Source organism: Lactuca saligna, chromosome 8, assembly GCF_052625555.1.
Source record: "Lactuca saligna cultivar CGN05327 chromosome 8, ASM5262555v1, whole genome shotgun sequence".
Taxonomy (NCBI): Eukaryota; Viridiplantae; Streptophyta; class Magnoliopsida; order Asterales; family Asteraceae; genus Lactuca; species Lactuca saligna.
In genome coordinates this window covers 89,730,417-89,753,838 of record NC_136424.1, presented here as the reverse complement: position 1 = coordinate 89,753,838, position 23,422 = coordinate 89,730,417, and the positions used below count along the sequence as shown (strand labels likewise).

Here is a 23,422-nt window from a genome sequence, read left to right as displayed (position 1 = left end):
ATACATACTATAAAGAGAAACAGATAGAGAATACTATAATGAGAAACAATACACACTATAAAGAGAAACAGATAGAGAATACTATAACAAGAAACAATACATACTATACACTATACAAGAGAACATACTATGATGAGAAACAATGAGAACATACTACATACCAGATAGAGAGAGCATACATTACACTAGTACATACATTACATATACAAGAATACTATAACATAAATGTGAGTCACTACTTCGGGGCATGGCATCACTGCTATGGCTCGTTTGTAACATGAGTCTCCTGGAAGGAGAACATGAATTTGTGTATAGATCTATACGGGACTGACCATCCTACACCTTGCTGCTAGCTACAGTGGGACCTACAGGTCTACGGGTGATGAATGTCATACCATTTCGACGTCTTCAAGCGTCGTGTTTTACTAAGTCGATCAAGTATGGTTACAATTATATCACACTATACCTTAATTAACAATTGGTTTAAGGTAGTTAGTATAGCAGTAGTAACTATAATACAACACTACAGTACTTTATTATTTTCCCATTGCATTCACATTGTGATCTTCTCACATAAACGGTAATGTAAAAACTATATTTTGTTAATGATAGTCACACTTGGGAAAAATACACACTTGTACAAGAAACAAACATACAGAACATTTGATGCCTTGGTAGAAGGCTACTTTTAGTAGAAAATATAGGATTTTCTAGGAGATACAAAGATTTACTACAAACATATACATTAGACACTTACAAACATTTTCATACAAACAATGACACTAAAATGCTTATGAACTCACCAGCTTTAAAGCTGATAAACTCTTTCAAAATAACTTGTATTATCAGGTCATCAGTAGACAGGTTACGATGCCAGGTTTTTGAGAAGATGGAGCACGTTCAAGACTCATCTCTTATTTTGATTCATATTTTAGTGTCTTATAACTATACATAACACACTTGTATTAAATTATATTATTAATGCAATGGATGATGTTGTTGCTTATTTACTATTATGCTTTGTTGTGATACTGTACATGACATCCTCCGCCCCGGAACATTTCCGTCGTTTAGGTTTGAGGTGTGACAATTATCTAGTCTCAATAATATGTGTAATGCTTAGTCCAGGTATTATTAATATTTTGGTCCCTTATATATTGAATTATTGCTTTTGGACCACATTTTTGCAAGTTTGAGTCAAGGAGGGACCATTTCTACCAATTTTGGATTCTAGGAGGCGGAGCCGAATGCAGGGCGTTCCCCTAGGGAACGCCTGCGTTCACGTGCAAAATCTAAACACCAAATTGTAACATCCATCTCTTGAGGTATTATTTAATTTAAAAAATTAATATAAGTTATTGGACTAATAATGGGACAAATGGACTTATGGAGTGGACCTTAACAGAATGGGCCAAATAGTTAGGCTACCCATAAGTTGTATGTTGGGCGTAGAGGTGCCTAGGATTCCGGGGGGGGGGGGGGGGGGGAGGGGGGATGCACGAATGCGCAACGTACATGAGCAGACACAAAACCCTAATTTCTGGGGTTTAAGCCATATAAATACCCTATTATGGCTCAAACCCTATCCTCCTTACCAGTCCCTCACCCTCAAGAAAACCCTAATACGCCCTCATACTCCATTATTGTGTGTGTTTGACCTTTTAAGCTCATTTTTGGTGAAGAAAATCTTGGAAGAAGAGAGGATGAGTTGAAGAAGAAGAACTTGAGTAGCTTGATGGATCTAGAACCATTTCATCTTTTGGAACTCAAAGGAGGTATAAAGCAACCATCTTTCCTCTTAGAAGCTTAGATCTAGGATTATGGAGCTTTGGACCTTTTTAGGTCCAAATGATGGATCTTTTTCATGCAACCCTAGTTTTTGATCTTAGGGTTGCCACCCTTGGAGCTTAAATCATTCCTTTAGCAATAAAGTTTCAACCTTTAAGGCATTTATGTAACCACGCATGAGATCTAGCCATTTCCACGGAATTTTATTGTTATTTTTCCAAGTTAGGTTCATTTGGTGGATTGCAAGCCACCAAGTGATTGACTTTATGCATCAAGGCATTGAAGAGGACTTGGATATGTGTTTTTAGTCTTTGGCGTAGAGTATTAAGCACTTAATGGGAAAAGAGACTTAATAGTGAAGTACGTTGGGTGTACATACAGGTACGCGGAGTGTACACACCATTTAGCCAGTACGCTTAACGTATGTAGGAGTACGCCCCCGCGTACTCAAAAGACATGGGCTTGGTGTTTTGGGCCTCGGTTTGGCCCACACTTTGGAATTTGGGTCTTTGGGCCTTAGTGGGCCATCAGAAGTCAGATAATTTAGGTTAAGAATATGTTTGGGCTTAAGGAAGGCCCATTTGAGAAGTTGGGCCCAATTTATAAAATTGGGCCATCAGTGGGCCTTTAATGGGCCCTTAGTGGACTTAGAAAGATTATATGGAATTGGGCCTTGTCATGGTCCAAATCAGAGCAGGGGTAAAATCGTCATTTTACCCTTAGAAGGATTCTCAGTTTATGACTAAGTGTTCATTTTGGTCATGATAGTTGAGGAGTCGTTGGAGCAGCTATCAGTTATTCCTCACCGCGAGATTTCACAGATAGCTTTGCGAGGTGAGTTTTTTGTACAGTAGGAACGGGTCGAAGGCATCAATGCCGACCCGTTTGTGTATTTAGAGTATGTCGGGCTTCGATCCGATGTCGGGGTTAGCCCGATGCCGAGGCGGTCCCTAAAAGAGTATATGTATGATTGATGTCTTTGTGATTCACGCATGTTATGTATTATGTATGCCGGGGTAAGCCCGATGTAGAATTAGATTATATGTACCGGAATTCGGTCTGATGTCGGGGCAAGCCCGAGGAAGTTTATTATGTTTATGTGTTATATGTTTATGTGTTATATGTTTATGTGATATCTACTTGTTGTTATGATATGCATTCCAGACATCAATCTGATGCCAGGCGGGGCTCGATGTCGGATTAGTCTGATGTCGGGCGGGGCCCGATGCAGTGGGCAAGGCCTAATATGTGTTAGTATGTGTTATTGTTGTTGGATTAATGTCTAAGTCTGTAACTATAATTGGTAAGACTTGACCCGACCCGGCATGGTCCATTTGGGTTGGATACCATCATGCACTTGGATAGACTATAATGAGAGAAATATGACACTTATGGTTATTAATATATTATAAGTTCTAGTATATTAATAATAAGAATAATAAGATTATTTAATTAGTATTGATCAAGAATTAATCTAGGATTAATTAAGTGATCAAAAGAAGACTAATTAAATATATGGGTTGATTGTGTAAATCATCCATACTTATATAGTGGGCTAATGCTCCATGGATAATCAAGTTGGGCTAAAACCCATAGGATGGTCCATGGATGCTCCATGGTGTATTTGAACCCATGGATCCAAGGAAATGGAAAGCCATGACAATTAAGGATTTACCCTAATTGTAACACTATATAAAGATCTTATTCTTGACAAAAATCGGCCACTAGAATCACATTAGAAAGTGAAGAAGAGGGCTAGCCGATTTCATGAAGTGTAGAACTCTCTCAAGTTATTCTAAGTGTTTTGATGATTGTGATTCCATTTGAGGCTTCCACACTATTGGGGCTAGGCACTCAAGCTTCATGAAGACTTTCTACATCAAAGAGGTATGTATTCTATCTTGTTACACTCATTGTTTTGTATGCTAGATTAGGATAATACATTAGATTTTCTTATTTGCATGTATAATAAAGAAAACATAGATCCAAGATATTTAGGGTTGCATGTACACTTAGGAGTGTTAGAATGCTCAAAACCCAACAGTGGTATCAGAGCCTAGGCTTGTTTTCTTGTTATACCTGCAAAACTGCTTAAAAATCGAAAGTGTTGCTGTTTGATCATCAGACTCGGCGAGTCCATCAAGGGACTCGGCGAGTCCATGCCTAAAAATTGATCAAAACGATCCAACTCGCCGAGTCGGTTCATGCACTCGATGAGTTGGACCCCCAGACAACATATTTTCGAGGTTTTTGGCTAGAAATGGACTAGGAACATTACCCTAAGTTGTTTTTGAACTTATAAACTTGTTTTTAATGTGGTAATGTTCATGCTAATCCATTTTTAAAGATAATTGTCAATAGATTCATGTTTTGTATTAGTTTGAGGTTTAGACTAATTACATGAAAAAGTTTGATTTGAATTATCTTGTTCTTATGAGTTGCTTAGATTAATAGAAAAGTTAATTGAAATAGTTGCTTTCAATCCATTTTAATCTAAGAGTTGAGTATAAAATGTGTTTGTGTAACTTGTCCTCAAGTTACATGAAGAGTCACATTAAAGACTCATAAAACTCATAAAAGTTGGTAATGGTTACAAAATGAAAACTCTTGTGTCATTGAATTTTTTTTTATGACTCCATAACTTGTCCTCAAGTTATGAAAGTTCAAGAGTCACTTCATTAAAGAGTAAAAGTGCAACCTTAATTAATTCCATAAGTTATAAAAATAAATAAAAGTTAATTCTCTTATTAGTTTAAAGTCTTCCATAAGTTATGGAACTTGAAGAGTTTTTTGGATTAAAACTACTTTAAACACATAAGTTATGGAATTAATTAGTTTTGAATAGTTTCAAAACTTGCCCTCAAGCTTTGGAATTTGAAAAGTTTTCTCTTATGAATACTTTAATTCCAAGTTAGGCCTTAGAATTCTAAAGAGTTAAAATTCAACACTTATACTATTTATAACGTTAATGGTTAATTATTATATATATATATATGTATAAGAACAAGTCGTTTTACCGTTAGTAGGCCTCATTCACGAAGCCGGTCTATAAGGTGGGTATAAGGTTTTTGCGTATAAAATGGCGACTTAACGGGTGCCCACTCTCACCCACCGCTTGCTTGACTGGTGGAGGGTTGTTAGCCGAACGGGTAGGACGATAACTTTAAATTCTCCCTTCATTAAAAGTATTAATGATAAATACTAAGTAACTAAAATCTTAATAATTCCCAATATTAGTTACTTTAGGAAAAATGTGAATTTGGTGCTAGCCCATGGAATTCACACTTTGTACCTTACCAAGTCGTTGGTGGAGTGTGTGTGGTTAACCAGCACACTAACTTGGACTAGTAAGGACCACGAAGGGTGACTTAATGTTTTTCATAGATCAATGGAGCGTGTGTGGTTAACCGGCACATTGATTAGGTGATAATATTAAGGGTACCAAGTGAATTCGTATGGTTATTCACACCTTGTTTTGTGATCCTCGGCATCCCAGTCACAAAATTTGAGAGGGCACACTCGAGATTGAAACATGCCATTGAAAAGTTCAATGAATCTCAAAAGATCTAGGAATTTCAAATCCAATTAAAACCTAATAAATCATTTCGTTTATCTTGGTGGAAATTGGTGAATCGTCATTCACCTACCTTCAAATATTTTATAGCTTGGATTACGGCATCCCTCTTCCAAATTATAAAATATTGTGTTGGGTCCTGGCCTTAATATTTCATATTGGGTGTCATATTAAGGACTTTAAATCAACTATCTTGAATATCTCCCAAAACATGTCTGGTTTAGACATTTATGATCTTCCCAAATCTCTTGAAGATGATGTTCGTCAACATCATGCTTCACTTCCTCTATCTCCTCCAATTATTCCCCCTCACCCACAAGTTCTTGAAAAGTTTAAAGTCACTCGAGCCCTATTGGCAAGTAAAGGTCTTGGTGTAGTCACATATTGACAAGCCGGGAGAGTTGGGTGTCAAAGTCTTGAGAAAGTTGGTGGTTCAATCACTTTCTAAGTCACATAGTGAGTTCTTTTGGAACACCTATGAAAAAGACTATGACAAGACCCTTAATGATTTTATCTATTTGTTAAGATCAACTTCCTCAAAACTTGATGGACATTGACAATAGTGACACAGGAAATCCAGAAAAGCATTCTCTTCCCAATGGAAAGGGACCGGCCATAGTCAACTTGGTTGACCAAATGGTAAAGAGAAAAACTAAGTCTGTGATAGTCCCGTGTACCATTATCAAAGGGTCCATATGTTTATATTGCCAAAGAAAGGGGCATTGGTTTCAAAGCTGCCATAATTTACCTAAGGATGTTAAAGTCGATAAGTTTGACTCTACTTCAGGTAAAGTCCACTATCTAACTCTGCTAAGTTTCTATTCTGAGATTCTTGATACATGATGTGACTGGGTCACATGGTGATGTTTTAAGAATCAAAGAAAAGGTAAAGAAACTTAAAGAAAGAATATGCTGAATTTGATCGCGTAGATGGATTTCTATCGCGTAGTTTGAAGATCGGATTCTTGAGCTACTTCTTAGGAGTTATAATATATTGCTTGTGAATAGATAACAACAAGGTTTTCATGTGGATTGTAAGGATAAGTTTTTCCGTAAAGTTTTAAAATAAAAGAAAAAAAAGGGTTTTAATTTTATTTATTTTAAAAAAATATCCTTACAATGGCATCTGTGGAAATTTGTTGCTTATATGTTTCCGGTAATAGCAATATTGGAAAGTGGATTTGATTCTTTCATTTGTGGTAGTGTCTGAATTTACCAAATGAAGAAAGCTTTTCATCACCCAAGTTTCAATTGGACAGAAACTTGGAATCATACAAGTTGTATTGTATGATGAATGAGAATTTTCATCTTTAAATTTAGACTAATTCTTTGATCACATGTACATGTGAGTCAATTGAAGGACTAAGGAATTAGGTACACTGGGTGTGCGCTGGTCAAGGTCCACCACAAAGATTGATTTGTCATGATTTACTAAAGTTTAGTAAATATGATTATACTTATAAGGTTAAGTATAATTTTGTAACATTGGAAAGGTTACAATGTATGACAAAACAAATGAGAAGAATCAAATTAGGCAGAAAGATAAAAGTTTCTCAAATCTGAAAAGATGGGAGAGTACTTTAGTATCAGTTTTATGATCATCTTAATGATTTAGAAACCATATCACAAATTCATACTCTAAGGACGTCTTAGTGCATTGTTATGGCTAAGAAGAGAGGTCATGAATTGTTGGATTGGTTAAGATCAAGGAGATGAGTCATACTTCGTTCCAAAACAATTCTTAGAGTCATACTCCAAGATTGTAACATTGAGTGACATAAAGTAAGGGTTAAAACACTTATCAAATGTAGTGTGAAATGTTTCTACTACATTTGAGATTGGTAAGTTGTGATGTCTTGGATGAGACAAAGACTAACTAAGACCAATTGTGTGAAGTGTTAGTCTTGATAAGAATCCGCACTATCCTTTGAATATTTGTTTTGTCAAGGAATGATTCTTGACTGGGGAAACTTATATGTCAAGGGGACAGTGGGAGCCTTAAAGATCCTGAAAGAGTTTCAATATTTAATCAAGAGTAAAACCTGTAATTTATCACTAGCACACGACTTAAGGTTTGCAACCTATCGTGTTGACATAATTCTTATTTCTGTAACTACTTTAAATAAGTTGGATTTTCATGTGAGTTATCAGAGTTCAACTTGGAAGCATTGGTGGGCCTTGTGCTACCAAGGTTACAAGAAAGTAAGATTGAATAAGTTTAATCCATGTAAGGCTGAATTTGTCACTAACCTTATCTTGTGATTATGGTTTTAACAAATTCGCATGGATAGGAACTCATAAACCATAAAATCTAAGTGTCATAAGGTTTCTCTCTGGTTCATGAAAATGATGGTGAGGAAACGCTTTCACTAAGTAGATTTTACGTAGATATCAAATGTGTTATTTGCATTCTCAAAAGTCGTTAGTGGAGTGCGTGTGGTTAACCGGCACACTAACATGGACTTGTGAGAAATGGCAAAGGTCTAAGAAATTGAGACTATGATTACGGCATCCCTTTTCATAGTTCTGAAAATTGTTTAGACACACATGTGAGCTATCTAAGAAAGGATGTATGAATCTAAATTTCAGAAGTCCAGCAGATTTCTGAAAATATGTCAGAGCTAGTGGGAGCATAAGTGTTATGCTGATAATCATCATGTTAGTGGGAGCATGATTATTATGATTAGTATTGCAAGCTAGCAATGTTAATTATAGAAAACAAAGTTTCAATTCGTGAAGTTGCAGGGGTTGAAAAGTTGTTTTGCTATAATTAAGGGAGAGGAAATTATACTTCATTTCAATTCTAAAGCTTAGATTGAGATTTTAATCATCTTTAGTCAAGTATATATATATGAATTTTGTGTTGGAATGGTTCAACTTGAAGAAATTCTATATATATTGCGTTTTCAAATTCGATTATGATTACGACATCCCTCTTCATAGTTAAATTTTGAAAAACATGGCAAATAAAACTATTGTAGCAAAAGACTGGTCCAGTATCATGCCTTTATGTCAAACATCATGAATCGTGTCCCATATGCTTCGGATATAGGATCGATTTCACGTGCTATAATATTCATCCTTTCTAAATTTTCCAAATGCTTAAGGCATTTAGAAGGGAAAAGTCTAGAACTGGATATGACTAAAGTGATTAAGCAATTGTCGAGGAAAATCTGAGGTTTGCCAAAGATTGGTTGCTCAGGGACATTTGGAAGTATAGTGTTAATTTTGGCAGGACCGTATTGACATTTCTGAAAAAAAGTAACTCTTGTTCAGAAGTGATAGTCAAAATGGGACTATGGAAATGTCTCCATAGGTGGAAGTTATTCAATCTATGTAAGATTAGAAAACCTTAATGCATTTGAATATGCGACTTCCGTTCCATAAAGGTTGACCTTCTTTGGAATACTCTGTAATGACTGGTGACAAGGTCTTGGTGACTTTGTGAATAATCATTACAAGAGGAACATTGCATAAAAGTTTAAAATCTAACAGATTTTTGGTAAATGATAGGAATCGGGGATTCTCACATTTACAATAAGGATTTGGGTTTGTGAAATGAGTATCATTGGAATCATGTTCAATTGATCTACATCACAATGTAAGGATCATAGAAAAACATAGTGTGCATACTTGGAGTATTGCATAACTATTGTTTAGAAAACAAAGTGTACATGCTAGGAGCATGGGACAACTATTGTTTTTATTCAAGTCTTAAGTTGATTATTTGAAACATTGAATAATGTGTAATCAATATGGTGATAAATAAAAGGTGGTTTTATTTATATTCAAAAGGGTTCTGAGACCATATTAGATTCAATTATTATTGTGTTTCACTTTGCATGTTTTGACTTCCAAAATAGCTAGGTTATTCTTTCTGAATGACTAAGTTATTTAAACACTCCACAGTCGTTCATATGTTGGAAGTAGGTATGAATCAAGACTGTCATGAATCGGGTTTGTAGATGGCTAAATGGGTTTAGTCATAGCAATGGTTGCTAAAACATTCATGAGTGCTCGTAAGTTATGAATATTGGATTAAACCCACGCTCACTTGTATCACTTCATGGAATTTATCTCGAGTGATCGTGAGACGGTAATATCATATAAATCTTCAAACCTAGAGATATGAGTTGTTACTTATGAGTTGGTTGTGCATTGATTGCACGTAAACGCATCAGTAACTTGATGTTATAAAACGTGCCTTTGTGTACAATTCAACAAGTAGTAGAACAAGCATATGAGTCGAAGTTTATCTGTTCCTTCTAGAAATAGAAGCGATATCTGGGCCCCTCGATGATTTTTTTGTGACCTATGTACCGGCCGGTCAGAACTGAATTGATGTGTTCGATTAAGTTCTTTGTCAAACAAATCGAAAATCGGGAAACAAACTGCTGGACAATAAGTACGACGTTGTTCCATGTATTTGTCTGGTTGATATCATGAGAACAGAGGATTATATGATCCCTTATCTAATGGACAAGTCATTGACAAGGTCAGATTTCATCTACAAGGTCAGAGTTCGACATAAGCTTTTGAGAGCTATGATTGCCAGTTGGTTCCTGAAGTCATACGCAATAATAGTTTTAGACTTATCCAAGATGGAGACTGTTGGATTAATGTCTAAGTCCATAACTACAATTGGTAAGACTTGACCCGACCCGGCATGGTCCATTTAGGTTGCATACCATCATGCACTTGGATAGACTATAATGAGAGAAATAAGACACTTATGGTTATTAATATATTATAAGTTCTAGTATATTAATAATAAGAATAATAAGATTATTTAATTAGTATTGATCAAGAATTAATCTAGGATTAATTAAGTGATCAAAAGAAGACTAATTAAATATATGGGTTGATTGTGTAAATCATCCATACTTATATAGTGGGCTAGTGCTCCATGGATAATCAAGTTGGGCTAAAACCCATAGGATGGTCCATGGATGCTCCATGGTGTATTTGAACCCATGGATCCAAGGAAATGGAAAGCCGTGACAATTAAGGATTTACCCTAATTGTAACACTATATAAAGATCTTATTCTTGACAAAAATCGGCCACTAGAATCACATTAGAAAGTGAAGAAGAGGGCTAGCCGATTTCATGAAGTGTAGAACTCTCTCAAGTTATTCTAAGTGTTTTGATGATTGTTATTCCATTTGAGGCTTCCACACTATTGGGGCTAGGCACTCAAGCTTCATGAAGACTTTCTACATCAAAGAGGTATGTATTCTATCTTGTTACACTCATTGTTTTGTATGCTAGATTAGGATAATACCTTGGATGTTCTTATTTGCATGTATAATAGAGAAAACATAGATCCAAGGTATTTAGGGTTGCATGTACACTTAGGAGTGTTAGAATGCTCAAAACCCAACAATTGTATGGTATGTGGTAGTTTGGGGGAGCTCACTAAGCTTCGTGCTTACAATTTTCAATTTTGGTTTCAGGTACATCCACTAGCAAGGGGAAAGGCTCGGGATGATCGCATGGCACACACCGTAGTTTCAGTTTGGGATTGTTTTAGACTCTGATATTTTCTCATTTGATTTTAATACAATATTTGACATGATGTTTTGAGATACATGGTTCTTGATCTTCTTTATGATGATGGATGATTTATGATTTTATTAATGATTTAAAAATGAAATTTTTGGACTATATTTTTGGGATGTTACAAGTTGGTATCAAAGCCTTGGTTTGAGGGATTCGGGCACACTTTCGGGTGTGTCTGAACTCAAACTAAGGACTTGGTATAGAGATTTTCAAAAGAAAAACCATTTTATAAAAGGATTTGAGAAAAGAAAAGATTTTAGAAAAAGCAAAAAGAACTTTTAAAAGAGAAAAATGTTGTGGTGCATGCATTCAGCCAAACTCAAGTAAGTACTCCCAAACTACCCATACAAGTTTATGTTATGATATGATTATCAGCTTTATGAGAACTACATGCTAGATTAGGACTAAGGATCTAGGAAGGATGCCTTATGTGCCTGTTATATGTGTATCAACTTTATGAACTGCATGCTAGTACAGATTAGACATTATGATAGCCTGATTAGTATGTGTTAATTATGTGTACTCAATGCTTGAATGATGATTACTCTGTGCTTTTAAGAGTTCTAGTTGTCTTTTACTAACTAGTAAACGAATATGTTAAGTTACATATTGCATGGAGTAAATAATTTCAGAAGGTTAGGTTTAGCCTTATTTCCCAGCTCTCGTTTGAGTCTAACCATTGTAAGGTAGAACCTCTCATTCGAAGAATTATCTAGTCTTAGTGATATGTAATAGTATTCGCGAGCTAGTTAGGGGAAGGTAGCATGGACTTCTTATGCAGTTGATGGTGGAGAGTGGTAAATTAAAGTGTATCAATAGCATCCAAGTACATCATAGTAATATAAAAACACATAACGAGGTGGTGTATGCACTACAATCATCCCAGGCTCTTCCCCTTCGAACTGGAAGTACCTGGAACATAAACTGGAAACCATAACTACAAAGCGTAGTGAGTTCCCTAAAATACCACATACCATACATATCAAACATATAGTGGGCCCCGCCCGACATCGAGCCATGCTCAGAACAGATTTGCCAGTCATCAGGCCCCAACTAGTATCGGGCCCCAACCGGTATACATATAAATATATAAACATATAATCATATAACACATGCAATAATAACAAAGATAAATAACACATAATAGTCATCAGGCCCTTCCCGGTAAACATATAAACGCATAACACACGAAAGAGTCATGCAGACAACTAGCATCCTAAACATAACAAACCATGGGCCGACATTGGTGCCTTTGACCCACTAAACACAGTGAGGAAACTCACCTCAAGCTGTAGAATCACTTATAAAAAATCTCGGTATGTTGGTCTGGAAAATCCCCGCACTAACATCATCAAATAAATATCCAATTAATAATTGGATCACGACCCGTAATCAAGAATTTAAGTTACTTGTCCAATATCAAGGGTAAAAGACCAGTTTACCCTTTTTTCTTACTTGGCCCAAAACCAATGCCCAACACATTGCTCAAAAGACCCAAATTCCTAAATGGAATCCTAAGGCCTAATGAGGCCCAACTTCCAAATTAGGCCCAAGATCATCATGAACCTAATACCAAGAAAACTCATAGTCTATCCATGGCCCAAAGTCAGAAGTCTAATGGCCAAACAAAGGCCCAAACCCTAAAAGCCCAAAATATGGCCCAAAACCAAGAAAGTCAACCTAAAGGTCAAACAGATGAGTATGTTGGGCGTACTTAGGCTTATGCTTGGCTTACTCCATCTAGGATTATTACACGCAACATACAAGTTGTGTACGCTCCGCGTACTCTGCGGGCAACTAAACCAATCCATGAAGTACTTATTTAGTTAAACTAACATGCCATATTCTCAAACCTGATTCTATAAGGTGACTTAACATGTAAAGTTGGCAAGTGTACCCCCATGCATGACTTATTATGAACTAAGACTCAAAAGGAACCATATTAAGAGCCCTAACACTTTCATGGATCAAAATAACCCATAAAGGCTGGATTTTTATGGATAATGGACCTCAAATGAGCAAAGATCTAGCATCCATAGCTTTTGGAGTAGACCATAACTTCATATATGACTTAAAAGACCCAAAAATGCATAAATAACACCCTAAGTTGGATCTAGCATATAGAATCATCAAGATGAGATCTTTTTACCTCAAATGGCTTGCTAGGGTGAAGATAACTCTGGATCTACATGCTCAAGCTACTCCCAAGCAACCTCCAAGTGTTCTTCTTCTTCTTCTTCACCATAAAACACCAAAAAACTTACTTTCAAGCTCAAATCTCACTAAATACACTTAGGGTTTAGATATTAGGGCATAGGATGATGGAGGCTAATCAATAGAATGTCCAAAGGTGTTATAAGTTGTTTAAATAAGGTGCAAACCCTAAAAATTAGGGTTTTCCCCTGCAACACGTAAGCCATGCGTACTCCTACATACGCCCAGCGTACGTAGGCGAACCACGATATGGAAATGAGCTAGCACACTAAGCGTACTCAGATTATTCCCCATGTACTAGCTTGGGATTAAAATGAGATGATTTTTGTATTAAGAGGCTAAAGGAAACATACCAAATTCTCGAGTATTACAGCCACTAAGCCAAATTGTTATATCTGATCCTAAATGATATCTTAACACGTAAGCTTGGCAACTTTACACCCTTTCATGACTTAATGGGACCCAATACTAAAAAAGAACCATAATAATAACCCTAACTCATGTATGGTCCAAGATAACTCATCAAGATTGCATTGTTATGAACAAGGGACCTCAAACATTCCTATATCTACCATTCCTAGCTTACGAAGTAGCTCATCCTCTTAAACATAGCTTAAAAGACCATAAAATGTGTCAAAACAAGCCCTAACTAGATCTATTAAAAAAACCATCAAGTTAAGAGAATTATACCTCTAGAAGCTTCCCAAGTTAGTGATGATTCAGGATCCACAAGATCTAGCTACACCAGTGCAACTTCCACAAGTTCCTTTTCCTTCAAAGTTCACTTCCAAGCTCAAAATACGAACAAGGCAATTAGGGTTTCGTTCTTAGGGTTTGAAGAGTGGAGGCTGGTCATTAGAAACTCCCAAAGCAACTTAAGGTGTTTAAATAGGGAAAAAACCCTAAAAATTAGGGTTTAACCCTGCTAACCGTACGCACCGCGTACCTCCATGTACGCCCAATGTACGTGGGTGCCTCTGCAATCATGTATCAAGCCAGTACACCCAACACACTCTTAGAGTACGCCCAACGTACTCGACTAGGGATTAATTTGCAAATATTTTTAAATGAAGGATTGAAAGGAATAATACCATAATGCAAATGTTACATGCGTGTACTTCCTTAAACCCTCGTATCTGGTTTATGTGTATTCCAAGTGTACATGTTGAGTACGCTGGGCGCACTCAGCTTGAGTCAACTTGGTTGAATTTTTGACCTTTGACCTTATCCTGGATTTTGACAAGTTTGACGTAGGGATATTTTGGGTATTTTGAGTTATAGTTAAGATTTGGTCACTGTTTGATATATAGGTGACCTGTTGAGTCAGCAGCATGAGTTGTGACATGTTAAACTATCTTTTCGAACTATACGATAAGTTTTCCTCACTGTACTTGTGGGTCGAAGGCACCAATACCATCCCATTGGATCATGGATCTGTAACACTTGGTTAGCTATTATTCAATTTTCAACATTCTTTAGGGTTTTGAACCGGAACTCGACGAGTTAGGAAGCTCCAACTCATCGTGTAGGAAAGTATTTAGATGCAAAGTTTAAGGATCCAACTCGACGAGTTGACGTCCAGAGATCAAACCCTAAATTTTAAGATTTTCACCCTATATAATCTCCTTAACCCTTAGAGGATGATCCGTTATCAGCCTCTTAGACACTAATATCGATACTGCGAACCCTAATCTCCATTTTCTTCCATATTGTGAGCTAGTTGGCACTTTGGAGCAAGAAGAGGAGAATTTAGTGAGAAATGGGCAATGATTTAGCAAGCATCTTCGATTTGGTACTGTGGTGAACTGTTGTGAGTATTCAAAACCCAATTTTTTATGTACATGCATAGCTAGATCTTGAATTTTTTCCCTTCTTCCCTCCGTATTCTTAGTTGTGCATGCATGAGATTCATAAAGCTTGCAACTTTATGAATCTCCAGGGCAAGAGAGCCTCATAGTGGGTTGGATCTAACTTTTGATAAAGTTTTTATGCCATGCATGGAAGTTAGGGCATATTTCTTCTTTTTGGCCATTTTGGTTTCAAGACATGCATTGGACATGCATGTCTATAAAGCTTGAATATTTGGGACGCCCTTGAGGTTAGAACTTCTTTTGAAAAGGGGTGGGTTCCAGATCTCTAAGGTCTTAGGCTTAATGGTTAAGTCTTTGGCTTTACAAGGCTTGGTTGAGAGTTTTTGGACATTGAGATGGTACCAAAGGATAAAGTTGGAAACTTTATCCTTTAGGGCACATTAGGAGTCCATATCTGACCATTAGAGTCCCTGAAATCAAAGGATAATTTGAGTGGTGCAACAGGGGGAAAACTCAATGAGTTGCCTTACCAACTCGGCGAGTTGGATTGGCTTTTCCCACCTTCTGGATACCGTGGGTACTTGACGAGTTATCCTGAAAACTCGGCGAGTTGACTAGGTACACTCAAAGAGTTAGGGTTAACATGGGTTGTTGAACTTGAATGTGACCATGGTTGACCAAGTTTTACTTTTAGAGTAATTTTGGTATTTCGGGATATTGAAAAGTTAGTTTTGTAATGGTTGTAGGTAGTTGAGTTGGAGCTACGAGTTGGGACTTATCTTATCAATTCATCATTTCTTGATAGGTGAGTCTCCTCACCAAACCAATGGGTCGAAGACACTAAGGCCGACCCATTATACATGATATGTGGATTGTTAGTTGATTATGTGATATGTCAGTAGGACATTTGTATGGAAGACCCCCAGGGGGGGGGGTTCTCGTTGTAGTAGATTAAGACCATGAGGGGGTTCCCATCGCATGGGTATAGGTCCTTGGAGGGTTTCCATGGCATCCTAGTATGTTTGCATGTTTAGCTCATATGATATTTCTCTGGTTAGTGAAGACCATGTGGGGGTTCCCATGGTAGTTAGTGAAGACCATGTAGGAGGTTCCCATGACATGTAGTTAAGACCACATTAGGGTTCCAATGGAACTCGGTATATGACCTTAGAGGGTTTCCATAGCATCCTGATATGTTTTGTATGCATGGCATATGTGGTATATGTAGCTGTTATAGCTTATATGGTTATGTGATTATGTGGATTGTGTGGGGTGTGCTCTGGGGAACTCACTAAGCATTAACTTATAACTTGTTGGTTGTTTCAGGTACTTTAAAGCCTAAGGGCATGGGACCGGTGTGATGGCATGGCATGCACTCTCCGACATTTTTGTTGGGACACTTTGATGTTTTTGGATAATTTATTTGATATTATGGAATTTTGAAAAACAAATGTGGTTGAAATATTATGTCTTGAAAATGATTTTTATTAATTTAAAATAAAAAATTTTATTAAAAATTTGGGTAGTTATAGGATCCTAGTATATAGGTTTGATATTATGTTGAGTATGTGTTAGAATGGTAGATATGTATGATTACATGTGTAATTGGTTATTGATTGTTACTTGTACATGTCGACATGTTATGATTTGTTGGGTTGAGGCGGTCCTGCTTTGTGCTACAGGCCAAGACACTAGGGCGGTCAGGGTAGACTAAAGGCCTACGAGGCAGTTTAGACAGACCGAAGGCTAGGAGAGCGGTCCAGATAGGATGTAGGCCCTGCAAGGCTGTCCAACCAGGCTGGAGGCTCATATATGCATGTTGTTATTTGTATTGGTTGTGTGTGGTACTTTATGGGAACTCTGTAACATCGAAAAAATTTACGACCAAAAAATTCATTTTTAATATAACAATTATAAAACCATTTGTCTGAAAACAACCATAGTATCAACTTATATCAAAACCAAAGTATCAATAGTCAAAACATGTTATGATAAAACAACATCAGAGTATAAATCCCAAAGATCTCCTGTGCGGAAAATGTAGTGTGATGCATTGCTTTCATGCCGGCTCCTTTTCCATTCGAAGAGGAAGTAACTGAAACCAAAATTGAAAACCGTAAGCACAAAGCTTAGTGAATTCCCCCACCATCCCACATACCATACAATAACATACTGCCTAGCATATCCGGGTGTTGGCCTACCCCTTCGGTCTCTTTCAATCAGTAACTGTCTAGCATATCAGGGTGTTGGCCTACCCCTTCGGTGTTTTTCAACTGGTAACTGCCTACCATATATGGGTGTTGGCCTATCCCTTCGGTCTCTTTCAACCGGTAACTGTCCAACATATATGGGTGCTGGCCTACCCCTTCGGTCTATTTCAACCGGTAACAGGAACTATTTTACCCCTACCACTACCAATTATCATCCTAGTACATACACATATAACTGATAAGTCACATACTGTCTAGCATATTTGGGTGATGGCCTACCCTTTCGGTCCTTACGACCGGTAACAGGGTCTATCCTACCCATCCTACCATTATCATATAATATCATATCATAATAGCACATAAATCATAACATATAGTGGCAAACTAGACAATTATTACAAAGACAATCATCTAAACTATTAGTGGGCCGATATTGGTGCCTTCGACCCACTTCTACCGGAAGGTAACTCACCTCAAATGCTGTGAAGTAGCTGAACTATCCTCGGTTTTGAAATCAACCACCACTCAAACTCCTACACATAAAATATTTCCTTTAATTACCCTTTCATACTCATAACCCCCTTAAGGGTCAACTTTAGTCAAAGTTAAAGTCAAAGTCAACACCCTGGTCAAAGTCAACATTTTAGGTTGACTCAACTCACCGAGTTGATCCATCAACTCGCCGAGTTCCATAAATCATAAAACCTAAAATCGCGACCCAACTCTTTGAGTTTTTCGCGAACTCGTTGGGTTTCTCTTATCAACAGAATCAGGACTTTCCAACCCCCACTCGTCGAGTCTTTCCTTTTTCATAATCGAGGCACTTCGACCTAACTCGTCGAGTTCCTTTCTGAACCCGTCGAGTTCTTCATTCTATTAAGCTTTCTTAATGGATTAAGTCACTAATATTCAGATCTAAGCTCCATACTTCATATATAGACTGGAAATGTCCTTAGAAGGGTAAAGTTTCCAACTTTATGTGTTGATACCCTCCCCTAAGATATTTAGCTCAAACCCTAACTCTAAAAGATCTAAATCTTGATCCAAAATCCATCAATACTTCAAGATAAGGTGTACAAACAGGGATCTGGACCTTAAAGACTATATGAACTTGCAAAGCCTTCACCTTTCTCTTCATGTATTGCCCCTTTGGAGCTTAAAAGGCCAAATGGTAGACTAAAGGTTGCATGGGGTTTTTATGGCCATAAAGTTTGCACCTTTATGCGATAAAAGCCCTTCAATACTCTAGATCTTGAAAGGGTATTCACTTGGGACGTCTATTTCCCAAGGATCAAGATATTTGGACCAAAAACCCAATAAAAGTGTTAAGAAAAAGATCTAATCAATCATTTGGCAAGTTTTAGACTTGCTTACCAAAAGTGACTAGGATGAGGAGAAGTTTCTAGATCTACAAACTTCCTTCTTGAGCCCTCAAGTTTCTTCTTCTTTCATAAGCTTCAAACACACAAAACTCTCTCAAGGATGGATCACAAACTCACACAATTCATAAGGGGTTCGAGATTTAGGGTTTGGGACTTGGAGGCTGTAAATGAGGCCAGACTATGAAGTTTAAGGTGTTTAAATAGGGTGCAAAACCCTGAAAATTAGGGTTTCATTCTGCTAGTCCTACTCGTCGATTTGAGGCTCTCAACTCGCTGAGTAAGTGGGTATACTTTATAACCCGCGTGCAATTCCATCCCTACTCGACGAGTTTGGGGCCTCCAACTCATAGAGTTTCTATATAAAAGTTAATAAAATTTTGAATTAAATACATACCAGGTACTGGGCATTACGAACTTGTTAAGCATTGACTTATAGTTTAAGTTTTATGTTTCAGCTATTTTAGATGACCGTGGGAAAGAAAATGTATGATCGTGCACATCCTCCTAGTTGTATGTTATTGGATTTTGGAGATACTTTGATTTGTGATTATTTCTTTTGAGAACAATGTTTTGTAAACAATTGTGGTTTTTGTTTGGGTTTTAAAAATGATAATTTAGCTTGATTTTTTTGGATATACACTTTAATTGGTTATTTTACTTTAAAAATGAAAAATCTCTTTGTTATTTTTAGGGCGTTACACTCAACAAACCCATAAGACTTCACTAACAATAAACGTCATAGCCTTGTATTCCGCCTCTGTTGGCTAAAGAGAGAAGATTCGTTGTTTCTTCATTTTACAGGAAATCGAAGCCCCTCCAAGTAGTAGTAAATATCTGATTCTTGATTTTATTATGAATGAACATCAACCCCAACCTGATTTGTAATAGTTTGTAAGAGCACAACCTTATTCTCATAGGAAAGGAACTCTTTGTCAAGGAGTGGCTTTAAGGTATCGTAAGACTCTATATGCAACGTTCATATGTGTTTGTCTCGAGTCAACAATGAACTGGCTCAAGACATTCTATGTGTAGGCAATGTTTGTTCTGGTGGTTGGCAAATAGAGTAATATGCCCACTATTAGATAATATCAGCTTGCATCCACCTTTGGTTTGCCTTCACTTTTGTCTAGTTTGAGATTTTGTTCAACAGGAAAAGAACTTGGTGTGCATCCTTGTAAGCCACAGTCTTCAAGAATGTAGATGGTATATTTTCTTTGACTTCGAATTAATCCTTCTTGGGTACGAGAAAGTTCAATCCTAAGAAAATACTTTAGAATTTTGAGATACTTTATGCTAAACCTTTTGTCAAGATACTTCTTCATTTCTTGTATTTTCTGTTTGTCATTCTCCACAATGATCACATCATCGACATGAATAATGGATGTAATAAAACTCTTTCCTTGACGTTGAATGAAAAGAGAGTGATCGAATTTGAACTTACTATAACTAAGCTCAAAGTAAGCATTGGTGAATTTTTTATACCAATTCCATGAGGCTTGCTTCAACCCATATAACAATTTCCTTAATCTACAAACTTTTGTCTCTCCTTATTTAGGAAAACCTTAACGAAATTTCATGTACACTTTCTCGTGAAGTCTCCAAGTAAAAAAGCATTGTTCACATCTAACTAATGGATGGTCCAATCTTTCTTAACTGCTACAAAAAAGAGGGTTCGCATAGTGACCAATTTGGCAACAAGAGTAATGGTTTCATGATAATCCACCCCTTCTATCTGAGTGAAATCTTTCGCAACGAAACGGACCTTGTATCCTTCAATTTCTCTATTTGGTTTGTACTTCACTTTGTATACCCATTTAGAATGTTTGCCTTTTGTCAAGTCTTCAAGTGTCAAGTGACATTTTCTTCAAGAACATGGATCTCTCTTTTTATTGTTTCTTTCCATATTTCTCTTTTATTGTCGGATGAAAATGTTTTGGCTCATCGATGGAATCGATCATCGCTAAAAATGTTTTGCGAGAATCTGAAACTTTGTTTATAAGAGACATAATTGGTTAAAGAATGTAATATCAATGAGTCTTGGTTTGGTGGAGCGTGTGTAGTATCTACAGAGGGAGGGAGTTGTACCACAAAATCGTGAAGACGATGTGGTTGTGTTCTGTTCCTTTTCAGACTGCTCCATTTTTGGGTTACAATCATTTCCTTATGCATGTGTTTCTCGAAGGGGGCATTCAGTAGAACTGTTTCATTTCAAACTTGCCACCTTAGTTTCAATATGTATGTAATAAGATAAGCACCTAAAACTGTTCATCAGATCGCTTAAAAATGATTTCATAAGGAGCTTTATTGGTGATCACCTTAGAAGGCAGACGATTAATGATGTATGTAGTTGTCAAAATAAATGTGTCCACCCCAAGAACCTGAAGAAAAAAAAAAAAAAAAAAAGATGCACTTAACATATCGATTTCAAAAAGTAAAAGATTAACCACAATTTGATCATAAACTATAACAACTCACGCTATGTAATTGACTCTCCGATAACCCAAAATTACACCTGCTTGAACACTTTTATCACAAATTTGAGCCCTAATCTTCTCAAATACCCATCATTTTGAGATGGTTGTTGTTGATTTCCTGAGAGTTGCAAAGCAGTGGGTACGTTTACGTGCAAAAGGTGATGGTCTAGTGATAAGTTCGGTTCCCGAGATGATGTATACAAACTCTGGGTTAAACATTGTTTTATAAAACGCCTAGTCGGTATGTAAAGTCCACATTACCAACTCTTCACTTGTTCACATGATTAATGTAATAAATGCCCAAGTTATACAAAACATGTATGTGGATTTTTTTTTTTTTTTTTATTTTTAAATTTAAGTGTTTTTATGACATTAGATATTTTGGGTCATAAGTTTTTTAATTTTAAAATAAAAAGGTATATGGAATAAAACCTTATTAAGTTCCCGTTGACAAAGACCGGTAAAGCTAAAGCAAATTCGTTTTTGAACTGTGGTGTCGATTTCTTATTGATAATTACAGCAGCACATTTTCTTCTCTACGGGTCATCGTATATTCTATGATCGCTTGATTTGTTTCACCGGGTTCCATTAACGAAACGAGTAATCATTGTATTTCGGAAGATGTTTTTTAATCGAACTCTCATTCGCCATTATCACAAACAGAGACCTCACAAGCCTACCAAGGCTCTCCTCCGAAAACGGATACCTTTTGTCACTGACCTCAAAGACATTCAAAGCCCAGATGAAGCTCTCGCTCTCTTCCACGATTACTGCGAAACTGGCGGTTTTAAGCACGACTACCCTTCTTATTCTTCCCTCATTTACAAACTTGCACGTAGAAGAAACTACGAAGCAGTCGAAACCCTTCTTCAACAACTCCAGCACTATAACGTTAAATGTAAAGAAGCTTTGTTCATCGGATTAATTCAGCATTACGGAAAGTCTGGTTTGCCTGACAAAGCTATCGAATTGTTTCGGAAAATGCCGTCGTTTGATTGCTACCGTTCATTACAGTCGTTAAATACAATTCTCAATACATTGCTCGAGAATGGAAGGTTTAATGATGCGGATGAGATGTTCAAGTCTTGCTCCAAAATGGGATTTCGACCAAATGCGGTGACATTTAATATCATGATCAAGGGGTGGCTCGCAAAGGGCGAGTGGGATGAAGCACGTAAGGTGTTCGATGAAATGCATGAGAGAGAGGTCGAACCTACAGTTGTAACATACAATTGTCAAATCGGATTTTGGAGTAAAAGGGGCAAGTTTTCCGAGGCTAAGACTTTGTTTGATGAAATGATTAGAAAAGGGAAAAAACCAAATGCTATATCATATGCCTTGTTAATGGAGTGTTTGTGTTCACAAGAAAAGTTCAAGGAAGCGAAAAAGATGATGTTTGATATGGAATACCAAGGCTGCAAAACACGGCTTGTGAATTATGGAATCTTGATGAACGATCTTGCTAAAAGGGGAAACTTTAATGAAGCTAATTCTTTACTTCTTGAAATGAAGAAAAGGCGAATCAAGCCAGATGTTGTAATGTACAACATATTGATCAATTACCTATGTAAGGAAAGTAAAGCTGGGGAAGCTTACAAGATCTTGGTTGAGATGCAGGTTGATGGTTTCAAGCCAAATGCAGCCACATATAGAATGATAGTTGATGGCTTTTGTAGAAATGGTGAATTTGACGAGGGGTTGAAGGTTTTAAACGCTATGATGATGAGTAATCATTGTGCGCGTGTGGAAACATTTTGTTGTTTGGTTGTTGGGTTGATTAAGAATGGGAAGATGGAAGATGGTTTGTTTGTTATGGAGGAGATGGTGAAAAGACAAATGTGCCCTGATTTGGGGTCTTGGGAAGCATTGGTTGCAAGCACTTGCGGTGAGGATAAAAATGGGCATGTAATTGTCACCGACTTGGTTTCATCAAGCTGATAACCCCGTTGCTTAATATGGGGCAAACTCAAAACTTAAAACTCAAAACAAATGTTATATGGTTAATAATTCAGTACACAAATTATGACATACTTATGTATCTAACCAAACAATCATTTATGATTTTGTTTGAATCTGTACAAATTCATAGTCTTTCCCATGGATTTCCAACACACTAAAATTGACGTGCCAATTTAGCCCAATTGTTCGACCCAAATTCTTCAATGCTTTGAGTTTTTATAGTAATTTTGAATTATTTGTGTAGATTAGGTAAATATAATCATTTGATACATTTTAGGTAGTGATTATCAATAGCTTTTATTTGACCTTCGAAACGAGACAAGCTTTTGTCAATTGAAATTCTAAATCGAAGATCTTGGGTTCAATAACTTTTATTTAACTCATAATTGATTAAGGTCGAAGGTGGCAAAAGGTCGGAGTGGTTTTACTTTCTATAATCGCACAAAGTT

The 23,422-nt window shown here is 36.8% G+C and overlaps 1 protein-coding gene across 1 annotated transcript; it reads left to right on the top strand.

Moving 5' to 3' along the window:
• The first annotated feature begins 21,475 nt into the window (after nt 1-21,475).
• On the top strand, nt 21,476-23,107 carry LOC145011431 (Tetratricopeptide repeat (TPR)-like superfamily protein). The gene has a single exon (XM_078970151.1). It carries the CDS (start codon nt 21,636-21,638, stop codon nt 22,950-22,952), a length of 1,317 nt encoding a protein of 438 aa, XP_078826277.1. The 5' UTR covers nt 21,476-21,635; the 3' UTR covers nt 22,953-23,107.
• Nucleotides 23,108-23,422: the final 315 nt, after the last annotated feature.